The 13,695-nt window shown below is 41.3% G+C and overlaps 1 protein-coding gene across 5 annotated transcripts in view; it reads right to left on the bottom strand.

Annotated features, from left to right (window-relative positions):
* Positions 1-13,695, bottom strand: part of CFAP61 (cilia and flagella associated protein 61) — a 118,590-nt gene that overhangs the window by 104,768 nt on the left and 127 nt on the right. For 3 of the 5 annotated variants that reach the window (XM_055816551.1, XM_055816548.1, XM_055816550.1), the window contains exons 2-6: positions 11,406-11,556; positions 10,157-10,307; positions 7,464-7,540; positions 6,508-6,575; positions 5,330-5,456 (exon numbers count right to left, since the gene is read on the bottom strand). In XM_055816551.1, the coding sequence (XP_055672526.1) occupies positions 5,330-5,456; positions 6,508-6,575; positions 7,464-7,540; positions 10,157-10,307; positions 11,406-11,548 (566 nt within the window). In that variant the 5' untranslated portion in view covers positions 11,549-11,556. Of the gene's footprint in view, positions 1-5,329; positions 5,457-6,507; positions 6,576-7,463; positions 7,541-10,156; positions 10,308-11,405; positions 11,557-13,541; positions 13,686-13,695 lie in introns of those variants that run through there. The other 2 variants (XM_055816549.1, XM_055816552.1) reach the window with 2 other exon arrangements.

The raw sequence follows: 13,695 nt of genomic DNA, 5'->3' as shown, positions 1-13,695 counted from the left end.
CAGAGCCCTGGCACAGGCTGCCTGGGGAGCAGGCTGCCCAGCCTCCTCTGGAGACACTGAAACCCTGCCTCGATGCTGCGGGCTCCAGGAGCGCCTGCTTTAGCGGGGGGGCTGGACCGGGTGATCACCAGGGGTCCCTTCCCACCCCAAACAGTCTGGGATTAAGGAATTAAATCGAAAAGAGTAAACAATGCACTTCAAACACAGGAACACATTCATGCTCACTGAAAGCAGCAGAGACCACCGGATTCGGCTTCTCTGAAGCAAGAGGCTGCCCCCTCCCCCACAGAGCGCTCCGGAGACTAAGGGGGCGGGAGCGTCGCGCCGCGCCCAGCACCTGCCCTCCGGCAAATGGCGGCCGGCGCCCTCCCCTTGGGCACCCACCGCCTCGGCTGCAGCGCCTGTGAGACTGAGCGCGACCTTTCCTGCAGCCTGTCAGGCCTCTCTGCTCACCGCTGGCTGCGGCCGGCACTCTTAGCAGCAGGCGGCTCCGCCCGCCGGGTCCTCGCCGCCGCGGACCGGAGCTGCCGCTCCCGCCGGCGGGCCTCTGCTGCCCTCCAGCGGCCGCCGGCCCCGCCCTCGCCGCGGCGGCGCGCGGAGCCAGGCTGCCGGGGAGCCCGCGGCGAGGAGCGCCGAGCCCCGGGCCGGCCGCCGGGATGCGCCCGCCTTCCTCAGCAGCGCCCTGTCCCTTCAAAGCGGTACGTGCTGTAGAAAGGCATCTCCCAAGGGTTCAGGAAAAGTTTTGCTTCAGGCTCCTATTGCTCCAGTTCGCATGTGCTGGTACGTAAATGCTTGTAACCCACCCTGTGGAACCCTCAGTGCTGCATGTGCAGCAGCTCAGACAAAGCCAACTGAGTCTCATTTCCACTCTTGACGTGTTTCTGGATTCGGAGGAAGCCTTAAAGTTAATATAACTGGGCCAAAAATCTTATTTCCAATTTTATCAGACATGGTCTGAGTTTCTAAGTACTGACTGACTCTAGCGTAAAACTGAAGGATAATTTAGGTGGTACCGAGATGGTTATTGCTGCTCCTACACACCGGTGACCCTCTGTGTAAGATTACCTTTCTACTAGGGGCCAGTGACCCCTTCTATTTTGACATTGTTTCTGCTTTTTTTACTCTCCCGTCATCTGTCTGAGTGCTCCCTTCTTACCCCTGCTGCTCCCGCTGCTCAGCGCAGCCTGGAGACAGGGCGGCTGCACACACCTTACTAACCTCCCTTTTAGTAGGGTGAAGAAATCCTTTGCTTGTGACATTTGGAGTGTCCCACCTCACAGTACTAGCCTATCTGCCAAGAGTTTTAAATCATTTAATACTTTCTCTGAAGGGCAGTCACCAGATTCTTTCATACTTTTTTTAAGAAAGCCACCTTGAGAAACCAGTAGAGAGGAATATTATCAGTGCCTACTCAACACTGAAAACGGGTGACAAATTTCCAAGCCCCACACTACTTCATTCTTTTTCACTGTTAAGTAAGAATCTTCACTGTAATAAATTATTTCCAAAAGGAAAAGGTACAGAAAATGTAACACACCATCTGTTACTTCTCTGTAGAATTAACTCAAAAGATGCAACCAAAATGAAGCTCCAAGAACAATGAAACCCTGAAAAAATTTATAATAATCCACATTCTTTGTATCTCAAAGCAAAATAGTAGTCTTCCTCTTCTTCACAGGCAGTATCTCAAGGGAAAAGCTGCAGTAAGGCTTTCTAGTATTAGAACTTCACTACTTCAACACGATTCACTAGTACAACAAATCTGACAATATGTTATAAAACTTCAAACAAACCAATTTAGGAGTAAAGGAATGAGACTGTACTCTAACTGAAACCTGTTGTTTCGCTGCAGTAGATAATATACACACCACTTCTAAACCGAATGTTTTGCCAATTGCTCCCTGCTCTGTAAAACACAAGACACAAGGCCACACATCAAGATGCAGATGGCAATTTTGCCAGCTTGTGGTATGTGGAGACTAACATCATCACAGTCAATAAGGCTCCACATAAGCCCATTCATCTCCCTGCATGCTAGAAACTGTAGGAAAAGAGCTATTTTTTTTCCCTATTTTTAGTATCTTCCACCAGCTCCATAGCCTTTTAAAAAATACCAAAACCAAAAAAAAAACCCCAAACACAATAGCTTTAACATAAAAATACTACAAAATTCCTACACTGTGAAAACAAGCGCAATAAAGGCATTTCACAGAGCTGCAAACTTGTGAGCCCTTATATATATGGTACAAAACCAAGAAAAGGCAAGATCTAAATGAGAGATCGGCAAGAAACTTAAATATAAAAGCTTAGTGGGCTGTATTCTGGCACACTACAGATTTCTTTCATGTTATAAAGGTCAGATGGAAAATAACTTAAAAATTAATGGTCAAGCAGAGTATCAGTTTACAGCTCCTTCCCCCCACACCTCTGCCATAGGCAAGGGACAAGGGAACACAGATTACCCTAATCTCCTATCATTGACCCAGAACATGTTGCTAGGCAGGTGGCTGGGGACAACTTTCATAGATAAGTCTCTACAGGGCGCTGCTGAACGTTACTATGGATGCCAGTGAAGTACAAAGGTGAATACAGAGGAAAAGGAAAGGCAAAGCATCTACTGCAAACAGACTTTACCTTACTCACAGAATCTACTGATAGACAATATTAAAGTATGACTTTTATATCACCAGATACTATGTAATTTAAGAGAAAAAACAGTTTCCTGGTTAGTTTTCTATTAACAAAACCCCTAAAGTAAATAATTTTTATTATTCATAACATAGTACAGAAATCCCAGGCAAGATGGTATCTCTTATGTGGACTGCTGCTGTGGCCTACGTGACGTTTCCAGTCATGTCAAAAATGTTTCTATTGATAATATCCAGTGGCCATCAAAAGAAAGAATACAATTCAAATTAAATAAAAGACAAACATAATAGTTGGAACCAAGACATATGGAGAAACTTTAAATCCTCAGGAATTAATTCACCTACTGATAACTTCTCAGTATTAAGGTCCATTCACTTACTGATAGACTGAAGGGAAATACTCATAAAAAGCCTAAAAATTGTACATCAAGTTATCATGCAAATAATTTTGTAATATATTGAAATATCCAGACCAATAGCAGGATGGTGTGACGTGGTCAAGGTCAGGCCTCAGTCCTTTGGCTTAAAATGCTCAAAAGTCAAGCAACAGGATATTGCGGACATTGACTAAAACTATAGGATAAAGCACGCAACCCGCAGGTTTGTTTCAGGCCTATTTGGTAAAATTCAGTATGTGTAAAACATTTCTCAGACAGGCTTCTCTCGGAATCCAGTCTAAGATGTCAACATGAATTAACCCATAAGCAAACAGGTGTGGATTTACCAGGCAGAGTGATATGCGTAATATGGAATTACCATCTGCTAGCACTGGTCAATATGGACCCCCACACACACATCGATATCATATGATATAGTGTCCTAGGGATGCGTTTGTCCCTAAACTTCGGTTTCCACTACAAGGACCAGAAATGCTAATGTAGTCATAATCCCACTACATAACCACACAGCGATACTTATATTTAGAGAAAAAAAAAAAGAAAAAAAAAGAAAAAAAACTCCAGAATTAATCAGGATCAAATAAAGTTATGTTCTGGTTTTGGATGGGACAGTTAATTTTCTTCCTAGTAGCTGGTCAAGGGCTATATTTTGGATTTGTGCTGGAAACAGTGTTGGTAACACAGAGATGTTTTACTTACTGCTGAGCGCTGCTTACACAGCATTAAGGCTTTTTTGCCTCTCACACCAACCCACCAACAGCAGGCTGGCAGGCACAAGGACTTGGGAGGGGACACTACTGGGACAGCTGACCCCATCTGACCTGAGGGATATTCCATACCATATGACATCATGCTTGACATATAAAGCTGAGGGAAGAAGGAAGGGGGGTGACGTTGTTAGTGATGGCACTTGTCTTCCCAAGTTACCGTTACACATGACGGAGCCCTGCTTTCCTGGGGATGGCCGAGCACCTGCCTGCCCATGGCATGTGGTGAATGAATTCCTTGTTTTGCTTTGCTTGCATGCACAGCTTTTGCTTTACCTATTAAACTGTCTTTATCTCAACCCATGAGTTTTCTTTTAGTCTTCCAATTCTCTCCCCCATCCCACTGCGGGGAGGGAGTGCACAGCTGCGTGGGCATAGTTGCTGGCCAGGATTAAACCACAACAAATTATTACTTCCCAAAATATTACCCTACAGTAACTCTTCCCACTATGAAAATGAGTGAAAACAAGTGAACCAAAAGGCAATAGATACTAGTTATATTTCAACCACACTAAAGGGAAGCCTCTACACAGCAATGACAGGATCTATAGTCAGGAACCTACACAGAAAAACATAAGGCCCTTTGTGTCAGAAACTCTGCATTTCTTATTTACTGTACACAATGCTGGCACAAGCACAGAAAGCTGTGATTTGGCACAGGCAGCAGAATTCAAATGGCAGGAGAGAACAAGAGTAGTAATAGTCAACGTACAGGTAGACATCAATAAGCAAGGCTGCTAAAGAAACTTGAGTTTCTGCATGGCGTACACCACAGGAAGCTGAGCAGATTGGAACAAAAAGAAATAATCCAGTCTAATGATATTTAGGACTTGAATCCCCAAAAAAGAGCAAGGCTGTGTTAAAGGCACGTTGCATGAGCGTATCAGAGTCTCTGCTCCAAACTGTGTCCATTGAAACAGACAGCAAGATGGATGGAAAAAAGCATTACCCTGTTATCTTCATAAGCTCTCTCAGCAACACCAAGGCAGCCTGCTCCCCTGAAACACAACGGGAGTGAGCATATGATGTGCTTATTCAGAAAAGACTACATAAGACAAAAGAGGATTACTCTCCGTGTCTGAAGGACTACTGGAACTAGGGATTCTCTGCTCTTGTTTAATTGTTTTAGATAACTGGCCTTCCTATTCAGACTTTGTTCAACTTGTCAGAATATGACATAACAAGAGAAAATTAAAAGTAAGTTGGAGGGTGCTCCAAGAGATCTGGAAACCACATGCACTAACTGAAACAGTGATGCAATTCTGCCAGCATATTCACAGAATAAACATCACTGACAAAAAATATGTTCTTTCTAGATGGCAAACTACCTTTGCAAATAATACAATTGATTTTATGATGAAGTAGAACAGAAACAGCATAATCCTAGAACTACTTAATTAGGCTGTCAAGGAAAATCACAGCAGTTTAACTAAGATACTGATGCTGTAAACCAAAAAAGAAAATTCTCCAAATTAACCCAGCCACATCTGCTCACAGGAGGGAGAAACTGCATTACCTTGCTTTGCGAACATACAGCTGTGGGTGATACCGATGTCTGGGGCACACAAGCAAGGTAAAGTTTGCATCCACTACTGAACCTGGAGTGGTCATCATCTTTTCAAAGACATTTCCCATGTCTGGCTCTGTGAAAGACAAAAATCTGATAGGAGCTACAAACAAACTTCATTATGTAAGCTTTTAAATTATCAGCAAAATTGTTTGAGGAAAATGGGATTTTTGAACTTAAACCACAGGTGGCATAATGCTCTAAGTTATTTAAGTTAAGCAATGAAGCTGAAATGACAGTAGTATAAATATACAAAAAAAGTGTCCTAAACCTGAATAAGCTTCAAAGCAATCAGAAACTGGTAGGAGCAAATCCCTATAGAAATACTGGTCATATAAACAATACTATATGTCACTGGAGAATTTCTTTGTCAGGACTTGTTATGTTGAAGGAAAGCTGACATTTGTTAGCAGGCTAGGTTTGACAAAAGCCTTTAGTCAGGTACTCTTTCCTGTAGTTGACACAGCACTACAGAGTTTTTTATCATGACTTGGCACTAAGATGTCTAGAAATCGGCATATCAGAAAATGTTCCAATTCACTTCAAGGAAAGCTCCAAGCAGGGGGGTGTGTGTGTGTAAGAAAAAAACCAATCAGTCATTAAGTAGGTTCTTGGTTTATTAGTCTGGATTCAGGACTGAAATTCCAAGTCAGATGCTGTTCTCTCATTAAGATATGCATTCTCCATCTTTGTACCTCTGCTGTAAAAAGTTTCCTTCCGTGTCTCCAGCACCTCTTCTTGTATTCACTTGGCTAAATAACAGAAAGTACCTGATTTCAATCTCTTGACTCTATTCAGCCAGAAATCTTCACAAAACTTGTAGGAATGTATTTCTGAGATCTTTACTCCTATTTGAAGTCCTATCTGTTTCTGGCAAAAATTAAATACTGCAGGAAATGGATAGACTGCTTAATGGACTGCTGGAGCAAACATGTAACCACAGAAGCCTCTTTTACAGCGTATACCCATTAGAGGATGCTTTAAGATTGCGGTGTCTGCATGTTTTAGAAAATCATAACTGTTCTCAATATTTAAACAAAAAAAACCAACCCACAACCACAGTGCATATTAATGAGACTTGAGATTGTTCTCATTATTTTAAGAATAAAATATTACTAAATTCTTACCTAAATTCTCATCAGCTGGTATGAAGACAAGTATAAACTGCAGTTCTGGTACTGTGATAAAAGCTCTCCTGGTCAAATAACATAACGCTATTCAGTCTTACATCATTACACCCATCAAGAAGATACAATAGCTCATCTTTCAATATACGTTTTTTACCTCCAGTGTCCTTTATGAGCCCACATGGCTCAAAAATGAAAACATGACAAATAAGATCATATGAAATTCAAATGGGCATTTTTTTAAAACTTTTTTTTCTACCTTATTTCTCTCAATTTCCTAATCCCTAGATTTCAGTCATCCTCCTTTTTATATCAGCTCCCCAGTGGTGAAATATTAAAGATGCCAGATCTCTGACCTGGCATCTGGCTGAGCTGACTTGACATCAGAAAGTAACCGTAAATTCAACAGCAACAGCACCAAGTACAATTCACTGTTTATATAAGCAGACTGAGCTATACCAAACAACCTGAGCAACGGTTATATTTGAGTACTGAGCTAACGCAGTAATATTTTGTGCTGTTTGTACTGTAAAGTTTGCATATATCATATAATCTGTAGCTAATGAACTATCAATAGATTACCCAGGAACAAGTATATTCCAGAAAAACAGTTTTCTAAGTTTCCTGCTCTGTCGTGCACTTTGATTTTTACAAGTGGAAATGTAGGAAAAAGAAATATCAACCTGCCTTGCAACTGCAGTACTGTTTCTGTGGGAAATTACAGCAAAGATACAGCCCAGCCTTAACTCTGGGAAGCATACTTGGAACTGTAAGAACTTTCAAAGCCAACAGGGCACATTTGATCAATACCAGGTTATGTTTTATTACCTTCCTAGACTGTTTAGAGAGATACTTAATTTTGATCCACTGATCACCTTAAGGCATTTTTAAATTCCACAGCCTCTCTAAATGATGGTAGGAGAGTGCACATGCTTCACAAAGTTACACAAACTCACCTAAAAATTTCTTGGGAACATCCAGCTGCATATTCTTCTTTTGCCACAAAAAGATGCATGAACAATGTGTTCAAAGGCTAAAAAAAAAGAGGGATGAAAAATCTAAACACCATGCAGCTAATACTTATTAAGTCAACCCAAGTATTAATATCCACATTTATTTCCAATATATATGAACTGCACTCAGAATGAGTAACTTCACATATAAGTAACTTCAAAGCATGTGTGGCAAGGTATGTTATTAAAGGACTTTTTTTATATCACGATTTGTGCTTCTGTAGCAGTTTTGATTTACACTCAAGCTTACTATTGTTTGACTACAGTATATATACATCATTTAATATTTAACAGTATTAATTCCAGATGAACAACATTTTAATTTAAACACATTAATTAAACAACTAAATCTTAACAACATTCGATTTAACATTTGGCTGATAAAGACATTATTTCTAGGTTTAAAAAGACCAAAACCTCACATACTTCTCATATTCCTAAAATGCTTTTTCCTTAAAAGTAGTAAGAAAAGTGACAGCCTTAAGATTACATCATTAGACACATTTAAATATCCAGACAGAAATAGGGCAGACTAAAAGACATGTTTATCCTATATGCCTCCAGTTAACCTGACAAATACTTGCAAAGGAAAAACCCTTGTGCTGGAATGGGAAGTGTTATTAATTCAGCAGTTTTCTCTTACATATTCATTTCAAGGGCTGAGTCAATGAAGGTCTACCTATAGATGAAATATTTCCACCTAAAAATATTTTAAATTGGAAAACTTGAAGTCTTCTGAATAGTTTAGTATTCAACTAAAATGTCATGGCTAGAGTCACCAATAAATTTCAGAAACTTTAGATTAAGAATGATTTTAATAGAGGTTGTAGTATATGGACCAGCACAAAGACAACAGGTTATTGTAATGAATAAACATCAAAAGCCATTTCTAAAAATGAGACTTTTTTGTTTATTTAAATGCAAAAGAAAAAAAAGGAAAGGAAAAAAAAAAAGTTTTGTTCATGAGGTTGAAGAGGATGCCCTGGAGGCATGATCTGGTCTGTAACAGTTTAATAGTGATGGCAACCAGGCAATCTTGCAAAGCATCTTCACTAATTAATTCTGCGTAAAGTCAATTCCTAATTTAGACCTTTAAGCTATCTTATAATTTCTGTGCTCTAGGAAAAAGACCTCTCAGACTAGATTTTTTAAGAGATTCTAGTTTCAGAAGATCACAATTTTGTAAAGCACATCTGCACGGCTTTAACCTGCAGTTAACCAATGATATCGTCTAGTTAGAATAGGTTCAGTTGTTTTTTCAGTGCAGAAGTGTAAAATATGTTCTGATTCTTCTATATGTATTTTAGAAAACCTACATTCTAGAAAAAGAAGAGTTCTTCTGCTCCTTGTCAATGTTCCAAAGTACCTTTCATTCCTCTTTATGAGTAATAATTCCTAACATGCTCAAGTTCTTTTTTTTGGTCTTTTCTCTTTGTACACCCCTGCACTCTGAAGTCAGCTGCAGCTTTGCTGCAATAGATACTGTCAAGCAGAAGAGCTTGCGGAACTGACAGCACAGCAGAACCCAACAGGAGCAGCTGCACAGTGAATGAAGTGGTTGCGCCTGCAATATGCCTGTACAAAGTATTGTTCAAGTGACAAACAGATTACAAGACAATTATATGGTTTTTTCTGTACTCCCTTTGGCTGTAACAATTTTGTTTCTTTTAACAGCACAAAGCATTTTCAAATATACAATTGATGTATTTGTCAGTTTTTCTGTAAGCCATTGCTTAATGTCTCCCGGAACAACATTGGAAAACTGACGAACAAACTGTCTAGAAATAAGATGTTGGCAGTCCTGAAGTTAAGGCATGCGCTGCCTACCTTTTGAGTGCTTATGGTAAACATTTTTGATCTTTTCTCAACAATCACAGGATCAAGTTTGTAGCTGGACTTGGTGATAGGCAGCATTTGAATCCTAAATTTTCAAGTCCCTATTTCTAGTCCGTGACTCCGAGTAATTCTTGACCAAGGAGCCTGTATGAAAACCGCCACTACGACAGAATGGAGCGCAGCAATCTCTGTACCAGCACCCAACAAGCTTACTCCAGAACCAAGACGTTCATGGCAGCACAGTTCTTCACTGAGTGTTAAGTCACCATCCCTCAAGCAGGGGTACACTCCCTGTCCCTTATACTTTCTCTGAAACAATTAAATTCGCATTCAGTTCTATAAAATAGCAAAACTTTGTTCCAAAAGGTTAGAAATGAGGATTCCAGTTCCCTTACTGTGAGAAGCACCTTAGAGCAAGGACTCTACCTCAGGTAAATGTCCTGTTAGACAACAGCAGAGCTGGACAGGTTTTTGAGTGAAAAGTATTAGTGACAGCTATGATGTGCACTGCTCTCAATGCTAGTACAATGCATCAGACATGTTCTGCATGCGCCTGGCAAAGCAAGGAGTTGCACTCCCCAACTTCCTTACAGTTACTTTCAGTTACTGTAGTGGCAAAAGCACAGATAATTGTGAACTTCTGAGCACCTGGGGATTTAGTAAGGGATCTGATTATCATCTTCTGCCTGACTGCCTCAAATCTACCTAAAATAGATGTTAGATGCCTATGCATTTTTTTAATACCTGAGTCTTAAATGAACAACCAACTAAAAAAAAAAATCATCACACAGTTTACTTACAGTACATCTATTGTTAGCGTAGTTTTCATGTAAGAATGATTCCCAGTCAGACTGATCAGTGATATTCCAATTTGGATAGTCCAGAAAGACTGCGTGGGCTATAACCTCATTCTTCTCAGTGCAGAGTGTCAAAGCAAGATTTGCTTTTTCTCTGTAAGAACAATTCATTTTTGCAGAAGTTCAAGAAACTACATATAGAAAAGTGTCTGACTGTTAATTCAGGCTGTTAGAATAGCAAAATTAACCACATTCAAAACCCGGGATTGGGCCTCAATAAAACTTCATTATCCGCATCCTAACTTGACATTACTGCTTCAATGCCAAATACTTTCATGTATTCTGATATTAAAACAATTCACATAATCTTTCAAACCCTCCATTACTATGAATGCAAGGCACAAATGCTCCCTCTTCTTTGTATGTTCAGTCATACATCTATTTTTCCCCCCAAACACCTGATATCCAAAACCTTTGCCATTAAGTGGAAAACTAAATGACCCATAAGCATTTCACAGAGACTGTCTCTGCTGTTCATCACTGCACAGAAAGATGAACCTTCCTATCTTCATCACTGTATCCAGAGATGAAGATACAGTAACAGAAGCCTTCTACAACCACCCACATCCACTAAGGACATTGTCATGCAAGCAGCAAGGATACAGATGCCAAAACATGGAGAATATTAGGAATCTTGGGGGCATGAAAAGAAGAGGTGCATTGAAACATATTTTATGGCAGAGAGAGGCTGTCTCACAAGGTAGAATCAAGAGGCAAAAAAATCCTTTCATTAAGAGGAAACTGGAAGAGACAGAAAAGTTTTAGAAATACACAGGAAAAGAAAACAGAATGGTCACGGCCACACAGCAATTCAAAACCCTAGTCCCTGCTCCTCTACTTCTATCACTCTCCAACAGGTAAAAGGATTCTGTTAGATGGAGCAAACAGAAGACATTGGAATCTGATGGTTTCATCAGGTATTATTCAACAGTGTATCTTCCAAACTTTTATAAAAAGAAAGCTAGTATAATCAAATCTTGTCCACCATGCTGACAGCAGTGCTCCAAGCTTGCAGTCATGCATGTGTGACGCAGAGAAGAGATGGAAGCAAATTTTCTTTCCCTTTTTGTGAACAAAGTCATTATACCACACCATGTAAAGGCTCATAATGTTTTCTGCCATTTTAAATGTAAATTTCTTGACATTTCCTGCAAGAAAGGCAATATAATGTTCCTAAAACACTGTTACTTACAAGAGGTACGTGACATCAATCCTTCCAAAAACTACTTCTGTAAAATGGCTGAAGAGGCTGACAATATCTGAAATATCACGTGATTCTGTTCTTCTGGCACTGACCACTTCTGTATTTCCTCTTGAAGAAGTTACTGTAGTCATCTTACAAACTGCAACCAGAAAGAAAAACGTTGCTGTTCTGGTGGCTCCCACTGCAATCCACTGTTCAATGTAGTTACTTGAAATGGATTTTTATAAAAACTATTAAGTGCAATTTAGATGGATTTAAGTGCCTATTTCCTGTAGACCTCTACATAAATACGCACTGCCTGCATATACATACAGCACACAAACAGTGCACATGTAGAAATAGAGCAGGCAATCATCCCTATTGTATGTATTCCACATGCTACACTGCAAATAAATGTTTTTAATAGGATAAAAATTTCTTTTACATTTATTCATTTACAGGTGTTTGCATACTATTGATCAAGAACAGTGCCCATCATTAATAATTTCAAATTTAATAGCCATATGTCTACAGGGTTGGAAGGATCAGCTGCAAACAATCAGGATAAGAATGTCCTGGCAAAAGTAAACATCAATTTCAGGTGAGTAAAGTGTATTTTGTCCAAAACAATTCCTCGGATTTCTTTTTAAGTCAAAGCTATACTTAAATTTCAGAAGGAACTGAAAGTTGTATAGTTCTCCTGCCCAGAATAAAAACATTTTTGGGTTCCACGTTCACAAAATTTGCTAGGTCCAAGTGATTTATTGACACACCTAGCAGTTTCAGAACATACAGGGGCTCACACCACCTGTGACTTTCAACTAACAGTTCATTATCTTTCAGCTGTGCTGCTACTCAAAAATGTTGTAGCCTGTCATGCTACAGTCAAGAATTAGGCATGTAAAACAAATAGACCAAACACAAAAATTTTCTGCAATTTCTTAAATATACTTGTGCAAAATACAGCATTACTAACTCAAAAAAAAAATCTAAATAACCAACATACCTAGACTAGCAGAACACTTTTACCGATCTACCAAACACAACAGCCATTTCTAACACTGGCTCCAAACCCAGATGTGATGCCCAATTATTAAGCTGCACAGATGCCAACTAAAATGGGATAACAAAGGAAACCTGGAAATTTTATACCTTTTACATACAAAGTCATGTGTACAGCTACATCTTTCGCACATGATTAAGACGTCATTATAAGTGACAGGACAAGTCTCAGCCATGCCTACATACATTCACAAAAAAATCCCAGAACCAACCTGAGGCAAAATGTTCTCTGCACATTTTAACATGTGCAGTTAGTGAACAGAATTGCGGTTAAGCAGAAAGAACCAGCTAGGCTACGGTGTACTTATTACTGCATACAACAATAACATCTACAAGGAAAAAAGCGATACAAGCTTACATAAGCAACTTATCAAGCATATCAATTTGCAAGATGAACATATTGCTTCATCGTGGAGCAGAAGGCAACTATACCCTGGGCTAAATGTCAGGGGATTCTTAAAAAGTGTAAAGAAAACGGCTGCACAATTCACTTAGATGTCTCACTATGGAACTGCAAACTGTGAGACTACTGAAATAGTTGGTTTTTACTAGTGTCAACTCCATGTATCAAAACAAGCAGGAATCTTAAAAGGTCATTAATGAACTTAAGTCTAGCACTGGGATTTCTTCAGCTGAAGAAAACAGAATGCTACCTTTCGATAGTCAATTGTTTAACTTGAAAAAATAACACCTCTTCTCCACCAGCTCTCCCTAAAGGCCCTAGGCGCTCAGCCAGCAGCACCGCACGTTGCAAACGCACCCTTTCCCCAAGGGAACGCGCCTGCGCCCCGCAGCGGGGCAGCGGCAAAACGCGCGGGTCGAGAACCGCTCGCGCTCCGGGCCGGGGCACGCCGCGTGCCCGCTGCCTCCCAGCGCAACCCGCGCGCTCTGCCTTCCCGACCCGGCCGCAGCCGGCCGCGGGGCCGGGCTCCCCTCAGCGGCCGGCGGGAACCCGCCCGCGCAGCACCGCAGCGGTAGCGCGGCCGGGCGGGGCCCCCTCGCCTCGCCTCGCCTGGCCGGAGCCCCCCCCTCGCCTGGCCGGAGCGCCCTCCCCCTCGCCTGGCCGGGGCGTTCGACCCTCACCGGCGCCGTCCGCCCCTCTCAGAAGCCCGCGGCACGCGCACTAACCCCCCCGGCCCGGGGCGCCCGCGCCCCCGCAGGCAGCCGGAGCCCGCCGAGCCCCAGGGGGCGTGGCCAGTGGGCGCGGGGACCGCTTCGGGGGCGCGGGGGCCGCGGC

This window comes from Falco peregrinus, chromosome 11 (genome assembly GCF_023634155.1).
Source record: "Falco peregrinus isolate bFalPer1 chromosome 11, bFalPer1.pri, whole genome shotgun sequence".
Taxonomy (NCBI): Eukaryota; Metazoa; Chordata; class Aves; order Falconiformes; family Falconidae; genus Falco; species Falco peregrinus.
Note: the sequence above shows the minus strand (reverse complement) of the source record. Positions and strands in the feature narration are given on the sequence as shown.